This window comes from Pogonomyrmex barbatus, unplaced genomic scaffold, assembly GCF_055798465.1.
Source record: "Pogonomyrmex barbatus isolate J1 unplaced genomic scaffold, ASM5579846v1 scaffold3, whole genome shotgun sequence".
In the NCBI taxonomy this organism is placed as follows: domain Eukaryota; kingdom Metazoa; phylum Arthropoda; class Insecta; order Hymenoptera; family Formicidae; genus Pogonomyrmex; species Pogonomyrmex barbatus.
Genome location: NW_028297127.1, coordinates 13008675 through 13029195, shown reverse-complemented (window position 1 = coordinate 13029195; position 20521 = coordinate 13008675). Strand labels below are relative to the sequence as shown.

The window sequence follows — 20521 nt, the reverse complement described above, 5'->3', positions numbered from 1 at the left end:
TCCTATGAAGATATTCTGCTCATATCCATGTAGTTTCCTTTGATGATTCCTTTGATAATTTCCTTTGATAATTCCAAACAGTTGAGAAAATAGATTTTGCAAATATATGATGCAGATTTTATTGACAAAAATTTGATGCGGTATTTGCAATTTTATCGCAACGCTGTCGTTACATATTGGCAAAAATATATAAAATTCATCAATAAGACATGACGGCAAATTGATGAGAGAAGTCAAGCGGATTTGCGATGTGAGATACAAAGCGGATTGACAGTAACGAACGGAATCTGTATTTGACAGATCGATATGTCGTCAATACGCCGTCATGTTACGTTTGAAAGCTTTGCCAGCAGAACATAAACCTAATGCAAACGCAATTGATACAGTTAATGTGAAAATTTTTATTATCTATTAATAGCGTTACAAGGAATCCATAAATTAATTTTCAGAAAACTCGTCTATCAAATTTCGGATTCATAATTGTAAATTATAACCTGTTCATTAATATCTTGTTCTGTATTGTTCCGTTAACGTGGATAGAATTATTAATCTTTATTATTTGACATATGAAGAGACAGATTAGATTACAGGCAAGAAATTATATTGCAGGAAATTTTACCGGTAATTCTGTCAGTTAAATTAATCACTGATCAAAGTCGGATTAAGATTTGATTAAAATAACTCTTACATTCGTAGAATAATATGTTATTGTCAGCGCAATAAAGAATTATTATTTTATTAAATATCAGCATAATAGAGAATTATTGTTTAAAAATTGATAAAAATATTTTTTTTCTAAGAAAGATAGACTAGAAATTACATATAGCCAAAGTGTTATAATTTTATTGCTAATCTTTGAATATTATTTCCGCGAAATTCTATATATATAAAATCATCAATTCATTGGCATCAATCGATCTCGAGTGAATTGATAATAAAAAAAAAAAAATGGAAGAGAGGAGAAAAATGTATATAAAGAATCGATTTATATATATTTAGGTAAGTGAAATTCAACAATACGCTAAAAGATTGGAGAGTATTGTCGGATTTCGCAAGCTGTGTATTTTACACATTTCGATAATTCTAACGTTAGGTAGCGTGCATATTTGCACACTCAAAATTGTTAATTTGCAGCAAGCGGAGACGATTACTCGACCACCTGTGCACAAATGCAACAGTACACGTGAAATTATCAGTATACGATAAGTGCCCTTGTGTGTGTGTGTGGTGTGTGTGTGTGTGTGTGTGTGTGTGTGTGTGTGTGTCGTAGTGCACGTTATCTTGGTGATGATTAACGATACTGCCTTATCTAAAATTTTAAGCATTTGCTTCGCGTTAGTGATCGAGGAAATCTGAATGCGAACGAACGGGTGCTTATGCTCGTTTCCTTTCCCGGAAAGATCGTGACGTCAAGTGCACGGATTGGTGATCGCGATGTGACCTACGAGTGAACTGATCGTTAAATTAATTAGGAGATTGAAATATAGCCATACGAAAGTTGAGAAGCTCCATCGGAATTTCGTGGAGGGAGATGTAACTATTTTCGTTTCTATGACGTTCATATATATAAATAAAAATCTAATATTTTATTAGAAGAGAATATTTATATGTAAAATATAAATAAGAAGATACGTCCTTATGTTAAAATTGTAGAATTATATTACATATATATTCTGCATATGTATAAACTGGTAGATTTGATGTAGATTCGGAAATTACATTATTACATAACCAATATATATGGAAAATAATACATGTTATCCAATTTAAGTAATATCATATAAGTTTTTCAAATGATTTTGGTACTATTTAAAGTTTCTACATACTTCAGCATATATTACCTAATTAATATATTACCTAATATTACCTAACATTACCTAACAGAATGTATAACGTAACTTTCTTGAAATGTATTGAAATGTATGAGCAATATGCTAAATATTTATTAGTATAAATCAATGTAGCTTGAAAAACAAACATCTATAAATTATCAATTACAATCTTTTAAGGGAGGTGAAAGTGTAACGTAAATTTACAGCGAATAAAAAAACATGAAAATGCATAAATTTCTCGAAAGAGTCTTGACGTGTGCACGGCTTCGCCATGAAATATGCGTATTATAGATTTTCTTCAACGTGGTTTGAAATCTAAAATATAACACGTATCTAAATAAATAAAGGGAAAAAAAAAAAACTGCAATGTACAGAGTCGGTGAGTCCGGGGTTCCTGTGACGTTGGAGGGACGTAAAGGAAGATCGAGAAATGCCGGGCACTCTGACATATCCGATTTACGCCGGTGTTGATCCAGTTCCACCTAGAAGACGTGCCTACTCATGGACCGCGCAGCATCATCCCGCATCACGTGTGACAGAGGTCAATGCGCAACTTGGTCGGGCGTCTTTGTCGGAGTCTGCGGTGAGATATGTATACGAGAGATATGTATGCGAGAGAGAAAGAGGGTCGTCTGTGAATATGGTGTGTGTGTGGTGTGTGTGTTTGAATACACACATAGATGCATTCCACTTCTAATTCCCGCACACTCGCAAAGCGGAATAATGCAGCAGAATATTAAATTAATGTAACAGCCATCGATGCAATCTTTTCTGATTGGTTGTAACAAGTTCTGCTCTCCTGCATTCCGTTTTGCAAGTGTTGAATGGAATGGAGCTACTGTGATTTCAATAAATAATGTTCATAGTCCGTTCTTATATTTGAGATCGTCTTAAGTAAGTTTGTAGCTATTTTATTGATTGAAGTTGTAAGCTATTTTATTGATTGAAATGTAATCTATCAATATTAATATTCATATCATAGTTTGTTTTATATATTTAAGATTGTTTTAACTCGAATCGACTCGGCAAAAATAAAATGGCCGCGTAAGGGTTATGGCAAATAGAAAAACAGTAAACAGTAAAGCCAGCGGCACACGATGCTTTTTTTCTTGCTGGTTTGCTAGCTGGATTTGCGTGCTTATTGAATTCTTGTCTTCGATTGGTATATTTTTTTAGATCCAAAAGAATATACCAATCAGAGACAAGAGCACGCAAATCCAGCTAGCAAATCAGCAGGAAAAAAAGCATCGTGTGCCGCTGGCTTAAGAAAATTGAATATGTTAAACGATAAGAAAATTGAATCTGAATAATCATATTCGATTATTCTTTTTATAGTCGAGGAATAATTGTCTATATGATAAACCACTTTTCTTACTATTTACGTTTTACTGCTTAAGTTTTTCTGTGTCATGAGTTTAATATTTTGGGCTTGTACTTAAGACGAGCTTAAATATAAGATCGGATTGTGACTAATGCTTTACGAATATCTGTACGAATGTTGGTACTCCTGTCACCAATTTCTTTCCGCAGTACAAACGAAAGCAAAGTTAGCAAGAAAAAAAATGGAAAATCTTTCGAAAATTTTAAAATTTCCTCACGAAAAAATTTCTACATGTAACTACAAACGCAATTGCAATGTCAAGCCACATAATAAAGAGCGAACCACAAGTTTGACGGCTATTTTAAATGTATAATGCGTTACTCAATTCAAAATTTATTATAGATTTGTTACTACAAAAACATTATATTTTTTTTGTATCTCTTTTTAAAATATTATTTTATTTCTAATTAATTTTGATTTATATTATGTAGTAATAGATTTTTCAAATAATAAGTCTTTCTAGATAATAGGTTGCAATCAACTTGGGTATTTAAACATTGTCAAATTCACAAAGTCATGTAAAAAGTTACGTAAATTAGTTATAAAGATATCTTTCATCATGATTTTTATTTAGTCACGACTTTTCAAGGTAAGATTTTGTCATAATTCTAGAGATATAAGATAAGAACAAATTTATATAATAATTCTTTGTTCAATGCTATGATTATTAATAAAATTTTTAAAACGGTATTTTATATTAATAAATACAAATATCATTTTCCAAAATTTATATACATAAACTATATATATTAATATTAAATTAACATTAGATTAACACAATATATAATTAATATATATATATATATATATATTTAAGCAGTTTAAATACACATGAAAAATTTTTTAGGAATTTTCCTCTCGTGTTTTGTCGTCTTTAAATTTTTTTGTTAAACTTTTATATTTTTTTCTATTATTCCAAATATCTCGATAAATAAATAATATTCTATTATAGAGAATAGCTCGTAACGAAGATTTAAAATAAATTACAAAACAATTTTTCGAAAATTGTTCACGCGTAAATGAGAGTCGATCTGGTTTGTTGCTTTTTGAATATTTAAAAGGTTATCTTTGAACCCGGAAGCGGGTATGTCACATCCGCCACGGTCGCGCAGCAGTCGCGGAGAGGGGTTAGCACAAAATAGGTTTCTTGATGGCACACAAGAAACTGTGAGGCCCGTTAAATAGCAAGAGAGAGCGGTCCGCGATTAGATACCAATCGAGCACACATAACGTTAATGGCAGAGGAACATGTTTACGGTTACAATCCGACGGCCGGAGTCGATGGCGATTCCGTACGTAACTACACTTTGACAGTTTGACAAGTACAGGTTGGGTTCTGGGCGACTGATAAAGGTGCAACGGACGAGTGTTACTTTCGGGCACGAGCTGTTTATTGCCACGATGTTGTTTTTTTCTTCCACGAGGCGTATCCGTTGCCGTTGACATACATGGTGTGTTGCCACTAGAGGCGCGTGTCGCAATGATGATGACGACAATTCGTATCATATCAGAAAAATACCAATCTCTGATATCAATCCTAAATTATATTCATTGGCAACGTAACATCGTATTTTAACGACGTCGCTCGCACGTGTCTTCGCAAGTGGCTAAAACGCACTTTCATTGATTACTCCATTCCATATTTCAGTATTTGTTATTGCCACAAGCAATACTTTTGTTAAACTTTGTTAATAACTTTGATATAATTTAATATAACTGGCGACACGTCTTGTGCAATATAGTGCAATATTCAAGGAAGACTCGTCTGCCATTATATGATAATAATCAGTTGGACAGATATCACCTGATAATTTTTCTATACAAAAGTAAAGCTTGTATCTTTGATATCGTGATTTAAGGCTTGAAATAGAGCTGCAATAATATATGGAAAGATATTATAAATTTCAATTATGTTTTGATATGCATTAATTTTTATTAGTGTTATGATTCATATGTATGTATGTGTGTATATATATATATATATATATATATATATATATATATATATGCGTTATTTTATTTTTTATAATAAAGCATAATTCTAGTATTTAATTATCTTATCTGACAAATTATTTAATTAGAGAGACGAAACAACGAGCAAGTTGAGATTAAAAGTAATCGCTGGGCACCATTTAGCTAAGAAAGATATTTTTGGTGCGAGTGATCCCTATGTACGCGTGGACTTGAATACAATAAATGGCGATCATACAGTGGACTCTGCACTTACAAGAACTAAGAAGAAGACATTGAATCCTATTTGGGAAGAAGAATTTATATTTAGGGTAAGTAGAATAAAGAAAGAAAAAGAAATAATTTACAAAGAGCATATGTTTTTTCTCCAGAATTGTGTTACTTTTAACTTGTAAAATATATATTACTAGCATAAACTATTTTTGACAGGTTAAACCAGTAGAACACAAATTGGTTTTACAAGTTTTTGATGAAAATAGATTGACAAGGGATGATTTTCTTGGTATGGTTGAGTTAACATTGATTAATTTACCAAAGGAACAAGAAGGTCGTGCTATTCCTGCTAGGAATTATGTACTTCGTCCACGTAGGTAAGTATTTTTGATGATTTTGCTTCACGCTACATATTTGTCGACTTAATTTTATATATTACACATCTTGATCTAATTTATATTATTTATATCTAATTGCGATATATAAGTTTGTAATAAGTTTGTAATATGTTATAACTTTTCATCATCTTAGCACAAGTGAGTCATAAATTATCAGTTATAATTTTAATCTTCTTAATTTCAATTATTAATAATATACATTATATATATATATATATGTATATAAAATTTAAATTTGACTATATAATTATAAAAGTATCCAATTATGTATATATACAATTATGTATATACACTTTACATTAATATTATTTAATTGATATTTGTTTGCTTTGTACGTTTTATTTGCAAATGCAAAATGAATAACTTATGAGGATATGGCTAGTAATCATTCCAGTCAGCGGTCACGAGTTAAAGGAACGTTGGAACTCTATCACGCATACATTTCCGACTCATCTAGTATTGAAAATGATAACGGAGACGTATCTGATTCAGGCGGATGGGAATTAGTACAGCCAGAGAGTAACAGTCCAATAGAACAAAGCGCAGATGTATGTACAAACAGATGTTCTATTAATATAGCCAGTAAATATATTTTTTAGTATGAGAAATTGATTGCAACATTTTTTACATGCTTGCGAAATGAAAATAATCTTATGATTTTATCAATTATTAAATTATTTGAAACACTTGTGCAGATTACGATGGTTAATAGGCCATTACCACCAGGATGGGAAGAAAGACAGGACGCAAATGGTCGTACATACTATGTTAATCATATAGCGCGTTTCACGCAATGGGAACGACCAGAACCGTATGTGAACATTTATTTAATATCGTGTGAAAATATTGTATATAATATATATCTTACAAAAATGTTATTTTTTTATAATAGAGATACAACAGCGACAAGTGGAATTGTTGAACAACGTAATCTGGATACAGCAGCTACTGAATTTCAACGACGATTTCATATTAGTGCTGATGATGAAGGCAGACATAGAAATTCTGTAGTAAATCAAGTAAGTTTAACAATGTTTTTCAATTTTAAGTTATTTTTGCATAAACTTAACATACTTATGTTACATAAATAACATATCTAATATAGAAAATTAGATTACAATTAATATTAATATACTAATTTTTTCACATATACGTAGGAAAACATTGAGCTATTAAAATTAAATTTACCATAATAATCTTGTTTTGTTCTAAATAGTTCAGGCTATTTATATTATTATTTTGTTATGTTATCGATATTACATAGGATGCTCATAGAATATACACGAGATATATAATGCAATTTTTTGCATTAGAAGATGCAATTTTTTCCTGTACCAAAATTTCATTGAAATAGTAATTTTAAATGAAAATATGAAGCTAACAAATGAGTGTTCTAAGTCATACGTAAATTATGGTTGTTGTGAATGTGTATGATGCTTTTTTATTTTTTTGAAAATTTTCTAATAACTTTGCATGATATCTAAGTACCGCTCATTTGAATTCAACTTAATGAAAGTTTTCTAATTGATATCTCTTACTCTATGGATAAGATTATCTTATATCAGTTAGACTATCATTCACGCATTACCAAATTTATTTTCAATTTTCAAAATATCGGAATACTTTCTTTTATTTATATATTCAAAGTAGTGATATTTAGACGCGTGATTTCATGCTGTTATACAGTTTTTAAATATATAGTAGAACAATATATACATCCAGTAGACGCCGTTATTGATTTATGCGTTGATGTAGAATGCTTATTCATTAGTTTCAAATTTTCAAAAGGAAAAGGTTGTTTCTTCTGATATAAAGAATTCTACTGTATATTCCGCGTGTGCAAATTGTGGGACATCGTGTATATTATATTTATATTTTAGAAAGTTTTCAAATTTTATTAGATTTATTTATATTTATAGAATAAATATACGAGAATACTTTTTAATATATTTCTAAATTATATTTTTTTGTACTTTTGTGAATTGAAATTGTGTAACACATAATGTTCTCTGCTTTCAAATCTCCATGCTGATAGGCATTACTATATTTTCTGTTTATTTATTTGTATCCAATGTAACATGTATTCGTACGCACACACGCACAAAATATATAATTAAACAATTTATTATTATATATAAATAATGCGATATATTTAATTCACTGCATTTGTAAAAATAGTAAAGGCACATTTTTAATTATGTATTAATCTATTTTATAAAATTATTTTAATGTCTATAGTTTTTTATAATATTATCAAGAAATTTTTTAAACTCAATAAATATTTATTTCGATAACGCGTTCGGGTGTATTTACTTGTATATAAATATATTTGTTATTGCGTATTTTCTTCAGTGTGAAGAATGTGTTTAGTAAACAATGTGGTGAAATATAGAAATATATCCTAAACAAATTAGTAGATGTGCACTAGCAACTTAGCGTTAAACACTGATAAAATTAAATTATTAAGAAGCACAATTAGCTTTTTATTTTTCATGTGTTCTTAGATGGTTAAACAATATTTTTAATTCCGTACACATTAAAAATTCCGAAATTAGTGTATCTATTCATACAGTTTGTATGATTAGCATGCAGTATGTAGAAATTTGTGCATGTGTGTGTAAGGATGGTGAAGTTCTACGCGAGGACGATGAAGATTCGGAAGCAAGAGATTGTGAGGGTGGGGATCATAAGGGAGGGGGTATTGGGGATACTTCTTCAGACTCCGGACGTTCTGTCGATCAACGTGGCTACCTTAGTGAATCTGAAGAACAGGTATTAATATTCATAAAGTTATGTTTATTTTTAGTTGAATGTAACGCTTAATACGTATATATTTACATTTGTGTGCTTGCTATAAAATAAATAATAACATATACAAACTTTATTTTATATATTAATTATTTATTTTATATTATATTATATTTATTTTACATATTATATATTATTATTTATTTTATATATTAATTTTCCAACTCTAATAAAGCTAAATCAAATGCATTATATAAAGACCGACACGTGTATTTTCATTTTTTCAGCTATTTGATTATGTTTTTTAAACATATGATTGGATAAAATATGCAAAAATATATAGAAATATCTAAATATTTTAGAAAGTTAGTTTTATAATATCAGATAAAACTTTATGTTTTTATACAAACTTTATTTTATTTTCTGTTTTTTTGGATATAATATTTGTTAACATTATTATTTTTTATGACACTGTATTTTTAATTTATTTCATGTTATTTATTTATTTCATGTTATTTCATGTGTTATTGCTTTATAATTTAATTTAGTGATAGCATGTCCTGTTTAGAAACTTTATTTTAAAAATTTCTTTACGTATTTAAAGTTTAGCATGAATTTTTTTCATTGTATAATCATAAATTACATGCAAAATGATAAAGTTACATTTAAAAGTATATTTTCTTGTAGCATTAGCTTATTAATGAAGACACATATTATCATTTTATATTTACATGTTTTATTTTATTAAGTTGTAATATATAGATTCTCATGTTATATTTACAGACTGATGATAATGTCGATAGTCCGGCTGGTTCGAGACGTTCATCAGAACAGGTATATTTAATGTTTCTTAAATTATTTATATAATGTCACAACATATAATATCTATTCTATTTTATTTGATTGTAAAAATTTTAGATTGAAAGTCCCAAACCTACTCTTCCTGTGTCTAATGATGAAGGATTACCTCCTGGTTGGGGTATGCAAGTAGCACCTAATGGTAGAATATTTTTTATTGATCATAATGAGAGAGCGACAACCTGGATTGATCCCAGAACCGGAAGACCAAGCTCTATACCTAATCATATTGCACCATCAACAACATCAAGAAATGACTTAGATCAATTAGGACCTCTTCCAGAAGGATGGGAGGAAAGAGTACATACCGATGGACGAATCTTTTTTATAGATCATAGTACGATCATAGCTTTTTATAATATAAAATTTTAAATCTGATAATTTACCTGGATGGTAAATTACAATAATACTTGGATATTTATTTTTCTTGTTACAGATACGAGAACAACACAATGGGAAGATCCACGTATGTCTAATCCTCAAATTGCTGGCCCAGTATGAGATCAAAATTTTATACATTTTTCTATATGATTATATAAATGAATATGTTTGTACAAGTTTGAAATGTATTATAAACTTATTCTGTTATTTTTTTTTTAGGCTGTACCATATTCCAGGGATTATAAACGTAAATATGAATATCTGAAATCACAATTGAGAAAGCCTGTATGTATATTGATATTTTAAATAATTTTTAATATAGATTTTTACATGTGATTGCATCTTTTATTATAGAACAATGTTCCTAATAAGTTTGAAATAAAAGTTGGACGGAATAATATTTTGGAAGACTCGTATCGTATCATAAGTTCTGTTAACAGAGTTGATATTCTAAAAACAAAATTATGGGTAGAATTTGAAGGAGAGGTAGGTTTAGATTATGGTGGCCTTGCAAGAGAATGGTTCTTCTTATTGTCTAAAGAAATGTTTAACCCATACTATGGACTTTTCGAGTATTCTGCAACGTAAGTATAAAAAACTTATTTTAATGCTTATAATATATAATTATAGAACAAAATGACATTTTTTTTATTTTTAGAGATAATTATACACTGCAAATTAATCCTTGCTCTGGTGTATGTAACGAGGAACATTTGAATTACTTTAAGTTTATTGGACGTATAGCAGGAATGGCTGTTTATCATGGCAAGCTTTTGGATGGTAAGTTTTAATATATAATAAAATGTATAATAATTATAATTAACGTATATAATAAAGCTATACTAATAAAACTATATTTTTGCTTCTTGCAAATTATTTTTTAGCTTTCTTTATTCGACCATTTTATAAAATGATGTTGGGCAAGCCAATCGATCTAAAGGATATGGAGAGTGTTGATTCTGAATATTACAATTCTCTTCTGTGGATTAAAGAGAATGATCCTAGTGAATTAGAACTCACTTTTAGTCTTGATGAAGAAAGCTTTGGTCATACTTCCCAAAGAGACTTAAAGCCAGATGGTGCTAATATTCCTTTGACCGATGAGAATAAGGACGAGTATATAAGTTTAGTTATACAATGGCGATTTGTATCTCGCGTACAAGAACAAATGAATGCTTTCTTAGAAGGTTTTAATGCTCTTATACCGCCAACATTGGTAAAAATATTTGATGAACATGAACTAGAGTTGTTAATGTGTGGTATACAGCATATTGATGTGAAAGACTGGAAACAAAATACTTTATATAAAGGGGACTATCATGCAAATCATATTGTTGTACAATGGTTCTGGAGAGTCGTTTTGTCATTCAGTAATGAAATGCGTTCTAGATTATTACAGTTTGTGACTGGCACATCACGTGTTCCAATGAATGGATTCAAAGAACTTTATGGCAGTAATGGACCACAGTTATTTACAATTGAGAGGTGGGGTACACCAGAGAATTACCCAAGAGCTCATACTTGGTGAGTTTATTTTATCAAATGCATTCCTTAAAATTTCAATCCTATATTTCTTTATACATTAAATATATTAAATTTTGACAAAAATTATAGTCATACAGTCATTTATCAATTTTGCTTATTATTAAAGAAACAATTTTCTATATATAGATTTGTTATACAATATAAATTATTATTTCAGTTTTAATCGTATTGACCTTCCTCCGTATAAAAGTTATCAACAACTCAGGGATAAGCTAGTTAAAGCAATTGAAGGTTCTCAAGGTTTTGCTGGAGTCGACTAGCACGAAATACCTTTGTTCATGATGATATCTGTAATATAATGTATATATTACATATATTTCATATAGAGGTACACATAGAAAAGTATATTATCTCTCTTAACATAATTATCTATTTAAAAATTTTCTGCACTTTAATATTTTTGTTGTCTCTTAATTACGTGAGCAACAACATTATAATAGATTGAAAATAATATGTTTAAAAAATTAAATTACTTAGTTTTTTCTAAATAACTTTTAATAAGCTCTTTATACTCTTTCACAGCATGCTGCACTTTTAAAAATACTTATTGCAAATGAAAAACATTTAAAATGTATTATCAAAATGCAGTCAAACATTAATCTATATTTTAAAAACATGCCATGTAGTTATTACTATAACTTTGAGGTTTCTTAAGAAAATCAATTTGGCTGCTATAATAATGTGATATTACAATATTGATTTATTGATTTTTCTTTTTTGTTAATATTAGAATGTTATTACAAAATGCAATTTTGTGCATATGACTATATGGCATAATCACGGCAAACTGTTTCACATTTCAGTCATAAAATGAGAGCAATCAATATTATTTTGCAACTTAAAGATAAAACAGCAAATGCCTTATGTCTACACATAGATATAATTTCTTCATTCTTTTCAAATTAGTGAAAGATAACAGAATTAATCTTAATTATAATCTTAATTTGTTTTCAATTAGTTTAATTTTTGAAATTTGCATTTATATCATATTTTATCAATAGAAATTATTTAATTTTCATTTTAAAAGATTTGTCTTATAATTTTATATCACAAACTTTAAATATTGAAAACTGCAACTGTGGTTTATGAAAAAAACATTATTTTTTTTTATTAAATCAAACTTTGCTAATATTGTAAATATGGATTATATAATTTTAATAATATTTTTATAGGATATACCAAACTTCTCTTTTCCAATTTTAACAGCATGCAAGTTTTTAATCCTTTTTCACTGTTTAATAAAGCTGTTAATATTTTTGTTGAGGAGCAAAAATAAAATGCTCGTCGTACATATTTTACATTCATATATATGTATAAACTAACTTAGCTCTTTTTCCTTATATATGTTGTTTCTTTTGCAATCTTTTTATGGTTATATCAAATGATAAAAGATAGCATAGCGTAGAAATCGTATTATTCACGAGCGTGTAACTTGTATAATGTATAAAAAAAGTAAAAATGCACGTATTAAACGACAAACAGTTTTTGTTGTTCAATTATGTTATTAGAAGAAAAGGCAAGAAAGAAAAACGATAAAATCAAAGCTAATAAAATAATTTTTTTATTTCAAAATTTTTATCTCATTTTGTGTTAGTACAGAATGGAGTTAGCTTAGAATAAGTTATTTGAAAAAAATTTATATTTTATTGTATTAACATGTAAAATAAGAGACTCGCTGATTTTTAAGTAAATTAATAAAGTTATAAAAAAACTATTGACGAATTAACAAATTGAATTAATTGGTTGCAGGTTATATCATTAATGTTACCTTGCTTCTTCTTCTGAGTTTGTAATAACTTAAGGATGTCTGTTGTGCTCAGGTAGCATAATTATATATACTATATTAATTGAAGGAACAAATTGTTTATAACATTGTTTCCCAGAAATCTTATCATTGTGTATATTTTGTCAATATTTTGGTGCAACAACACTCAATAGTCTTGAAAATAATATAAATGTTGCTCCTTGTTAAAAATCGAAGATGATGAAATTAATGTCAGATGCGAATGCCTATCTTGTATTATAACATTTATTCACAGAATTAACGTACATTCTGAAGGATACGGAGTTGATATAACATTCCATCCTATTTGTACAGCTTATTTTATTGTAAACAGGTACGTCCCGTTAGATAATAAATAATATTGTCATGACAGAAATTTTGTGGCCTTAAATTCTGGTTATGAAATTTCTTATTTTAATAAGTCTCTCGTTCGTAAAGTCTAGATTCGTACGATAGTGAAATGCGCCAATTATTCGTCGGTAGGTGAATATCCTTTTGTACTCCTTCATCTTCATATTAGATTTGCAGAGAAATGTGTATAAGTTTACATTTAATATGTTAGTACTTGTTAGCTTGCAGATAATAAGCTTTATCCAGTGTAATCTAATATGTTATGAAGTGCGTATAAGACCGTAAATTCATAGAACAATGAACAATCAGCGCGTGATCCAATCTTCATGATTTATAATGAAGATTGAATACAGAATAAAATTATTATTATGCAGTGCAGTGTTCTTAAAATCTATCTTTCAGAATCGGTCTCTTTATATTAATGCTTTACATTTAATTTTTAAAATATGATTAAATATAAATTGTGAGATATAACGAGATGGATTAATTTTTTTTTGTTTCAATGTATGACATGCATATATATCATTTATCATATAAAATTAATAATTTGCAATATGTGAAGCGATAAGTATTATATATAATTAATGTTAGATGGATTTATAGAACACTGTCACAATGTAATGCGGACGATGCGAGAGACTCGTAAATTTTTGTAATCGAGTTTGAGTATGCTCTATAGCTTCTTATAGCTTCTTGTATTATATTCCTATAAAGAAAAAAAAGATGATAAATACGAAAAAGAAGTATATGAAAAATGATAAGATATTTAATGAATTTAATAATTGCATTTGGTATCCAATGTATTATGTAACATTTTTACAGACAACGTGTTAAAATTGTATTTACTTGTAAATCGATGATATAAAAAATTTAAATGTAGGTATTATCGGATAGATGTTTTGTTTGAAAATGACCGCATTTATGCTTGATCTATATAAATAGCCCGTAAAACTTAATGCCTTACGATAATTATATCACGCATTAGAATGTATCTACTTAACGTTTGCAATTATTATTTACTGATGTAATAATATGGTGACTTTACTACTGCGTCAGATAGCTATTATTTGTCGGTACACTTTATGTGTCTATATTCATATGTCTTTTCACTACCAATGCCTTATTTAATTTAGGAAGGAGACTTAATTATTTTAAGCTAGCTCAATGTGGTACAGAACATATTTTATTTACATATACTTATGTGCACGAACTGAAATAAATGCGTGACTTAATTACGTTACATTCGTGTAAATATAAAAAATATATATACGTTGTAATATATTATATAAAAAAAAATGAGCGCTTCTATATCGCAGTTGCAACAAGGAACATAAAAATATGCTTACCGTGCTATGCCCTTATGTTACGATCACTAACGAGATACGGTGGTTTTCAATTTATGACAAAAAATTTTAAGCATTAATATTATATTTAATGAAATTAATATTACAAGACGAATTATGTTCTTATATAATGTATATTGTGGAAAACCATACTATATATGCAAATAAATTATATTAAAAAGTTGCACATTATGTAATTTTCGACATCCATAGATGGTATGACAAAGAAGATTTTACATTTTTTTGTATCAATTTTTTATTTATTTATCTCATTTATTTCTACAAAGTCCATGTATTATTTCGTCTTGTAAATTATTTAATTGCCATTAAGCTTAGTGAGGTAATTGACAATCTGCTCTTTATAAAACTTATGAAATAGTGAATAAAATCATATGAAAATATTTCTCTTTAATATAATCGGATTTACAGAATATTTTTTATCAATTTTATACGATATATTTCTATCGTGCTTATTTCATATTTCTTTGCGTTCTTCACGTTCTTCAGAAAATTAGATTCTACGTCGAGATAGCGAATCGCGTTGATCGATTCGTTAGCGCAGCTTTTGAAATGAGCTGCCGGAAATGATTCGATCTTGGGTGCGTTCCCCCCCCCCCCCCCTCGCCGTTCGCGTTCAAACGTCCCGCTCGATGTCGCGCCAGCGAGTACGCCCACGCGCCGCGGGATGGCCCTAGTCGCGGGCACATCCGCAGAATCAAAAAAGACAGTTGGGAAGTGTAACATCACACATCGATTCGGCGGCCCGCGTCGAGCCCTCGAAAAGGAACTTTCCTCGTCCGCATTCCTTGGGCCTTAGCTGTGTGCGTTCGCGACGAAGCCGCGCAGCCGGCGTCTAAACATTGACGCGCGCGTCACGCGTGTGGTGCGGTGCGAGTTGCAAGTGACTCTGAAACGGCGTAGCGTATTAGCGCGTTGCGCCGATGGAAACGTGACTGTCCCTGGGTTGTGTGTGCGGTGGTTCCCTGTCACGGGTGGCAGCCAGCCCTCGTACAACCCCCGTCACCGAAGAGAGAGAGAGAAAGAGAGAGAGAGAGCCACGTCGCCGACACGCCGAGGGAGGGAAACTCGGCGTGTGCCGATAACGACCGCGGCGGAGGTCACTGCATTGCGGTGAGTACGTCGAACTCTGTTACACTTTGGCTTTCTCGCGACGCGTTTTCGTACGGCACAAACACGGCACGCCTCATCCCGTCCCGTCCCGTTCCGTTTCGTCTCGTTTCATCTCGTCTCGTCTCGCCTCGTCGAGGGCGGAATCTCGCCGCGGAAGCGGCTTTTTCACATCCTTCGCATGTGAAAGCGAACCCTGTCGGCCGTCTGGGGTTCATTACCCCCTTTGGTAGCGGGTATATACGCGATATGTACGCGGCGTCGCGCTCGGCTGCCGCAGCGAGTATTTTCCACCTCCGGATTATTCGCGGATTTTTCCCCGCGAGAACCTCCGAAATTTTTAAATATCCCCCCACGACGACAAGTTAAATCGTAGTAGCAGATTGACCGCATCGTTTAAAGCGACGTTCGCGAGCGCGAGTGGTATACCGGTCACCGGGGTGCTTCTGACATTTACCGCATTCTCTCGCGATCGATTGACATTTCGAGTTTGGGAGTTTTGTACGGACGATTATATGGGTACGTTAAACATCTTCTCGCAGACTCTTTAAATATTGCAAATACTGAAGATGCATGCATTACCCTAAAGCAACACGAGTAGTACTTGTACTGCAGCCATGATGTTTACACATTTGCGATAGTGGAGTTACGTAAAGTAGATTGCTCTAAGAAAGCAATAGAAAGAGTAGAGAGAGGATTAGTTCTTTATAAATATCAATAATATGTAATGTTTATTATACGTAGGAGCTGAACTTTAGTATTTATAAAGTAGTTAATTCTAAAATTTATAATTTAATTATTAATTATATAATACATAATATATATATATATATATATATATATATATTTATAAAGAACTAATTCTTATATTTTATATATAATCTTATATTTTATGTATAATTTTATAATTTTTAATTATATAATGTGTGTGTGTGTGTGTGTGTGTGTGTGTGTGTGTGTGTGTGTGTGTGTGTGTAAAAATGTAATACGCGTGATGTGTACGTCTGTACGTAACTAATAATCAAATACGTTTGATTAATGTATATATACATATATACATTTGATTAATTAATTATTTAAAAATTTATCCGCGTATGTGACGCATTAAAGTGCTTCTCGTATTTCGTTAATAACATGCATTAAAATTTACTCAAAAATATTACCCCCATATAAACTCAATGCAAAATACTCCACCGTGTATAATTTAATCATCTACGAATATTTTTCATGCAAATTAAAACATTGCTGTTAAAATGGAAATATATAATATGTCGAGTGTTTTATTCTATTAACAGCAATTAATATCTTTTACATTCGCGAATTATATGTATGTAATCATTTAGAATTTGGTGTGTCCAAATGATACATATTCTGCATATTAAAAAGAATTAAAATTATTTTACCATCAGGTATTTAACCTACCTAAAACTATGATTGTGTTAAGCTATTAGTGTGTTTTTATAATTATCACTTTTGAAATATTTGCTATCACTGCATCACATCGTATGATCATTATTATCATCATTTATTTGAGCCATTTAAATGTGAAATATCCCGCGTAAAAATAATTTCAATAGACAATTAGCATAATTAGCCGTTTCCATTGCGTTAGAGCTATACTTTTAACATTTATCGCGTGGCATTTCTTCGTTTGACACCACTCGTCGTTGTTACGTAATATAATATCCGAGAGAAATTTTTCAACGTCGTTATATTATAAGCGCGTTGGCGCGTTGACGTATTTATATTGCGTCAATACTACTGCCTGACACAACAATGTCGTTTAGCAAAGATAAATGCAGATAAAATTCAGCGATATTCGTGCAATACATGTTACACGTTAAGCAATACATATTGTACAAAGTCACTCCATATTTCTGACTTCTATTTAGTGAAGCACTAATCTTAAAACGGGAGGAACATTAAATCCCCTTAGTCGAGCACATCGCAGCAGTAGCAATTTTATTTGATATCGACTCGGCGATCCGTTTTTGTTTATCTCATGTAGTTACTTTGCGGTATCTCTCGGCAATCCACCAGAGGTAGTATCTCTTCGTACTTTTCACATTTTTTTTTTTCTATCGAGAGCAAAACCCTCGCGCGTGCGCGCGCGCGCGAATAAATATCAGGATGCAGAGTGACATAGAGAGTCGACAATCACCATCAAGCGTTAATTAACATTCGATAATGTCCTTTTATATTTCTGAGCGTGTCGCTTTGTTTCGAGCCATTTATTAAAGCACGTCAGTCGCTATTGTCTTCCTGTATCCCGCGTGCAGCTTAGGAACATCACAAGTGAGCTTTTCATATTAATTAACATACCTTAACAAGGCTTCATTATGCTCGAATATGTTCCATTTTTTGACGTTAAATTAGAAGTGCAATTTCACTTCTTTACTTTAACTTGTGGTGGGATTTCAATCCTTTTTGCGATGAATTTTGAGAATTGGGAACCTCTCTGAATTCCTCTTTATCTCGCACGAAAATTTGTTAACCCTTAATTTATTCCGAAAATGGCAAGAAACAACGGGCGGTCGTCAAGTTTCATTATTTATTCACCAAGTTGGTGTACAATGAACGTCGGAATTGCCGTAGAATAGACAAACGATGCATCGCGTTAATTATCGGGCGCGATCGCAATTAGTAGCGGTTTTTTTCTTTTTTGTTTTTTTTTTTTCCCCCCGATCGATTCGTGTCCACCCGAGCGAATGTCCAGCACGATGCAGCATCCAACGAGAAGATGGCGTCGATGAATTGGCTGGTGAGTAAATTTTCCGTCCTTACATTTGCGTGGCTAATTGTTCATTTATCCAGCTCGCGATTACACGATATCGTCACGTTGCACAATCGCGCCTCGTGCTACTCGCGATACGTTAATTAATGAAAAACTACAAATTGTTCAAATATCCACGTGAAACGTTTATATCAGAGCGATAAATATTACGTAAACGCGTCATGGCATTGTAACGTGAGATTATAACAAGGATATTGCGCCTCGCGAGAACAAGACTTCCCGGGCGAGCATTTCCGATCCGGTTCGGGTTTGTAAACTTATCTGTTTGAAACATCTCGTCGCGGGAAGGGACTACCTCCGTCACACAATTCCGAGTTTAGTCGCAGGTAATTCTTAATAGGTAAAACGTGACAATCACACGCCTCATTCTCAGATGCACGCGCGATGCTACAGGAACGATCCTTTTGATCGTGATAAAACGAGGAGTGCGCGCTGCTCGTAAATATCCGGCGGTGCACATCGCAAAATTATGTCGTCGGGCGAATCACGTTTCGCAGGGTGGATGCCGATAGTGTCGTTGTGTACCGGCACGACGGTACAATACAACCTGGAGCATTCCCATTCATTCCCCCGCATTCGCATCCTCGGACGCACGTTTCTGAATTTTAATCTAAATTCTTGTTTAGTTCGGCGCTCGCCTCTCTCCCTCTCTTTTTTTTCCCCCCCTCCCCTTTCCCACGGCGCGACGTCGACCTTCCTCTCTCGGTCGAGGAATTTTTGCTCGTCCTCTCTGCCATTCCCTCTCGCGGTTGCCATCGAGCGTTCGGATCGACACGTGTTACATGTTATAATTACGGAAATTTTCGGGAAACCGTAGACGTAGACGGTGGCCTCGTGTTTTCAATGAAAACCTCGAACGATTTATTTATATGCGGAGGCCGATGCTACACGACACCCGCATGGTGCAATCTGACAGATAAAAATTCAGCTTTCTCTCTTGTAAAATGCTTTTAACGTTTTGAAAGGTGTCCTAACCGCAGAGAAATAGAAAAAAAAAATTTTTTTTTAGAAAAAAATTATTTGACGCCGAATGCATGACGTGTACCGTTGTATGGCCATGGTTTGACTTCTGCAACATTGCGTCACATTGTTAACTTAACAATTCGCAATTTCAAGTCTCGATTTTTTTTTTTTACATATATGTATCTTTCATAACGCATTGTCCATAATACTCTTTTTAAAATATTGAAGATTGGATAGTGCGAATCGACGTAGATGTCGAAATAAGCATCTTCATTTTAATACCATTATTACTTTCGCCGAATAAATAAATATTAAACCGGCGGACTTTTCAACTCTGATCCGTTTTGCGCCCTTGGCAATGCTATTAGCTGGTCCCAGGTATAATGCGACACTATTAACGCGAGTGTCTCTATTTCATATCGCGACAGCACAATGAATGGGCATTAAGAATGCGGCCGAATGCGGCTGAGAGGACTCGGATGAAAAGGGGCGAATTAACAGGCAGCTGGAGGATGTACAATGAAATGGCACGATAAACGCGTTAATATCGTCGTCTCGCGCGGCCCGCTGTCGTGGAAACCGCGGAAACTGGGAAAACCGATAGACAGGGGACGCCGCGACAAAGCCGAAAGTTATCCCAGATTACAATTTAGGTACACAAAGCCCTGACATCTCTGATCAAATGAGTTATTATGAGACGACGTGACGATCACTCGCAAGACGGTGGTCGTGCGCTTTTGACAATCCCCCCATTGTGCCCCGCTGTTTGCGTAATAAAGTCGCCGAAGAAGCCCACCTTACTTGCTTTTACGGGAAAATTAGTTCGCCACCT

General features: G+C 32.0%; 2 protein-coding genes across 8 annotated transcripts in view; both read left to right on the top strand.

Annotated features, from left to right (window-relative positions):
* Positions 1 to 1321: 1321 nt before the first annotated feature.
* Nedd4 (E3 ubiquitin-protein ligase Nedd4) lies at positions 1322 to 14988 on the top strand. Of its 5 annotated transcripts, XR_016139790.1 has the most exons (17): positions 1324 to 1533; positions 2207 to 2415; positions 5295 to 5495; positions 5614 to 5774; positions 6178 to 6343; positions 6491 to 6606; positions 6688 to 6814; positions 8418 to 8567; positions 9327 to 9377; positions 9462 to 9738; positions 9838 to 9896; positions 10002 to 10067; positions 10137 to 10366; positions 10441 to 10562; positions 10667 to 11306; positions 11485 to 11655; positions 13077 to 14988. XR_016139790.1 is itself a non-coding variant. In XM_089079202.1 (16 exons), the coding sequence occupies exons 2-16, from the start codon at positions 2263 to 2265 to the stop codon at positions 11585 to 11587; spliced, it is 2610 nt and encodes an 869-aa protein (XP_088935328.1). In that variant the 5' UTR covers positions 1322 to 1533; positions 2207 to 2262; the 3' UTR covers positions 11588 to 14988. The 5 variants fall into 5 exon arrangements, 4 of the variants coding, with proteins under 4 accessions (XP_088935328.1, XP_088935327.1, XP_088935330.1 ...); XM_089079202.1 differs by having other exon boundaries at positions 1322 to 1533; positions 6190 to 6343; positions 11485 to 14988; XM_089079201.1 differs by having other exon boundaries at positions 11485 to 14988.
* A 531-nt stretch (positions 14989 to 15519) lies between these two features.
* The window catches only part of Sema1a (semaphorin 1a), a 225185-nt gene continuing 220183 nt past the window's right edge, over positions 15520 to 20521 (top strand). For 2 of the 3 annotated variants that reach the window (XM_089079208.1, XM_089079205.1), the window contains exon 1: positions 15520 to 15935. The gene's annotated coding sequence lies outside the window, so the exon portion shown is untranslated. The remainder of the gene's footprint in view (positions 15936 to 20521) is intronic. The other variant, XM_089079206.1, reaches the window with a different exon arrangement.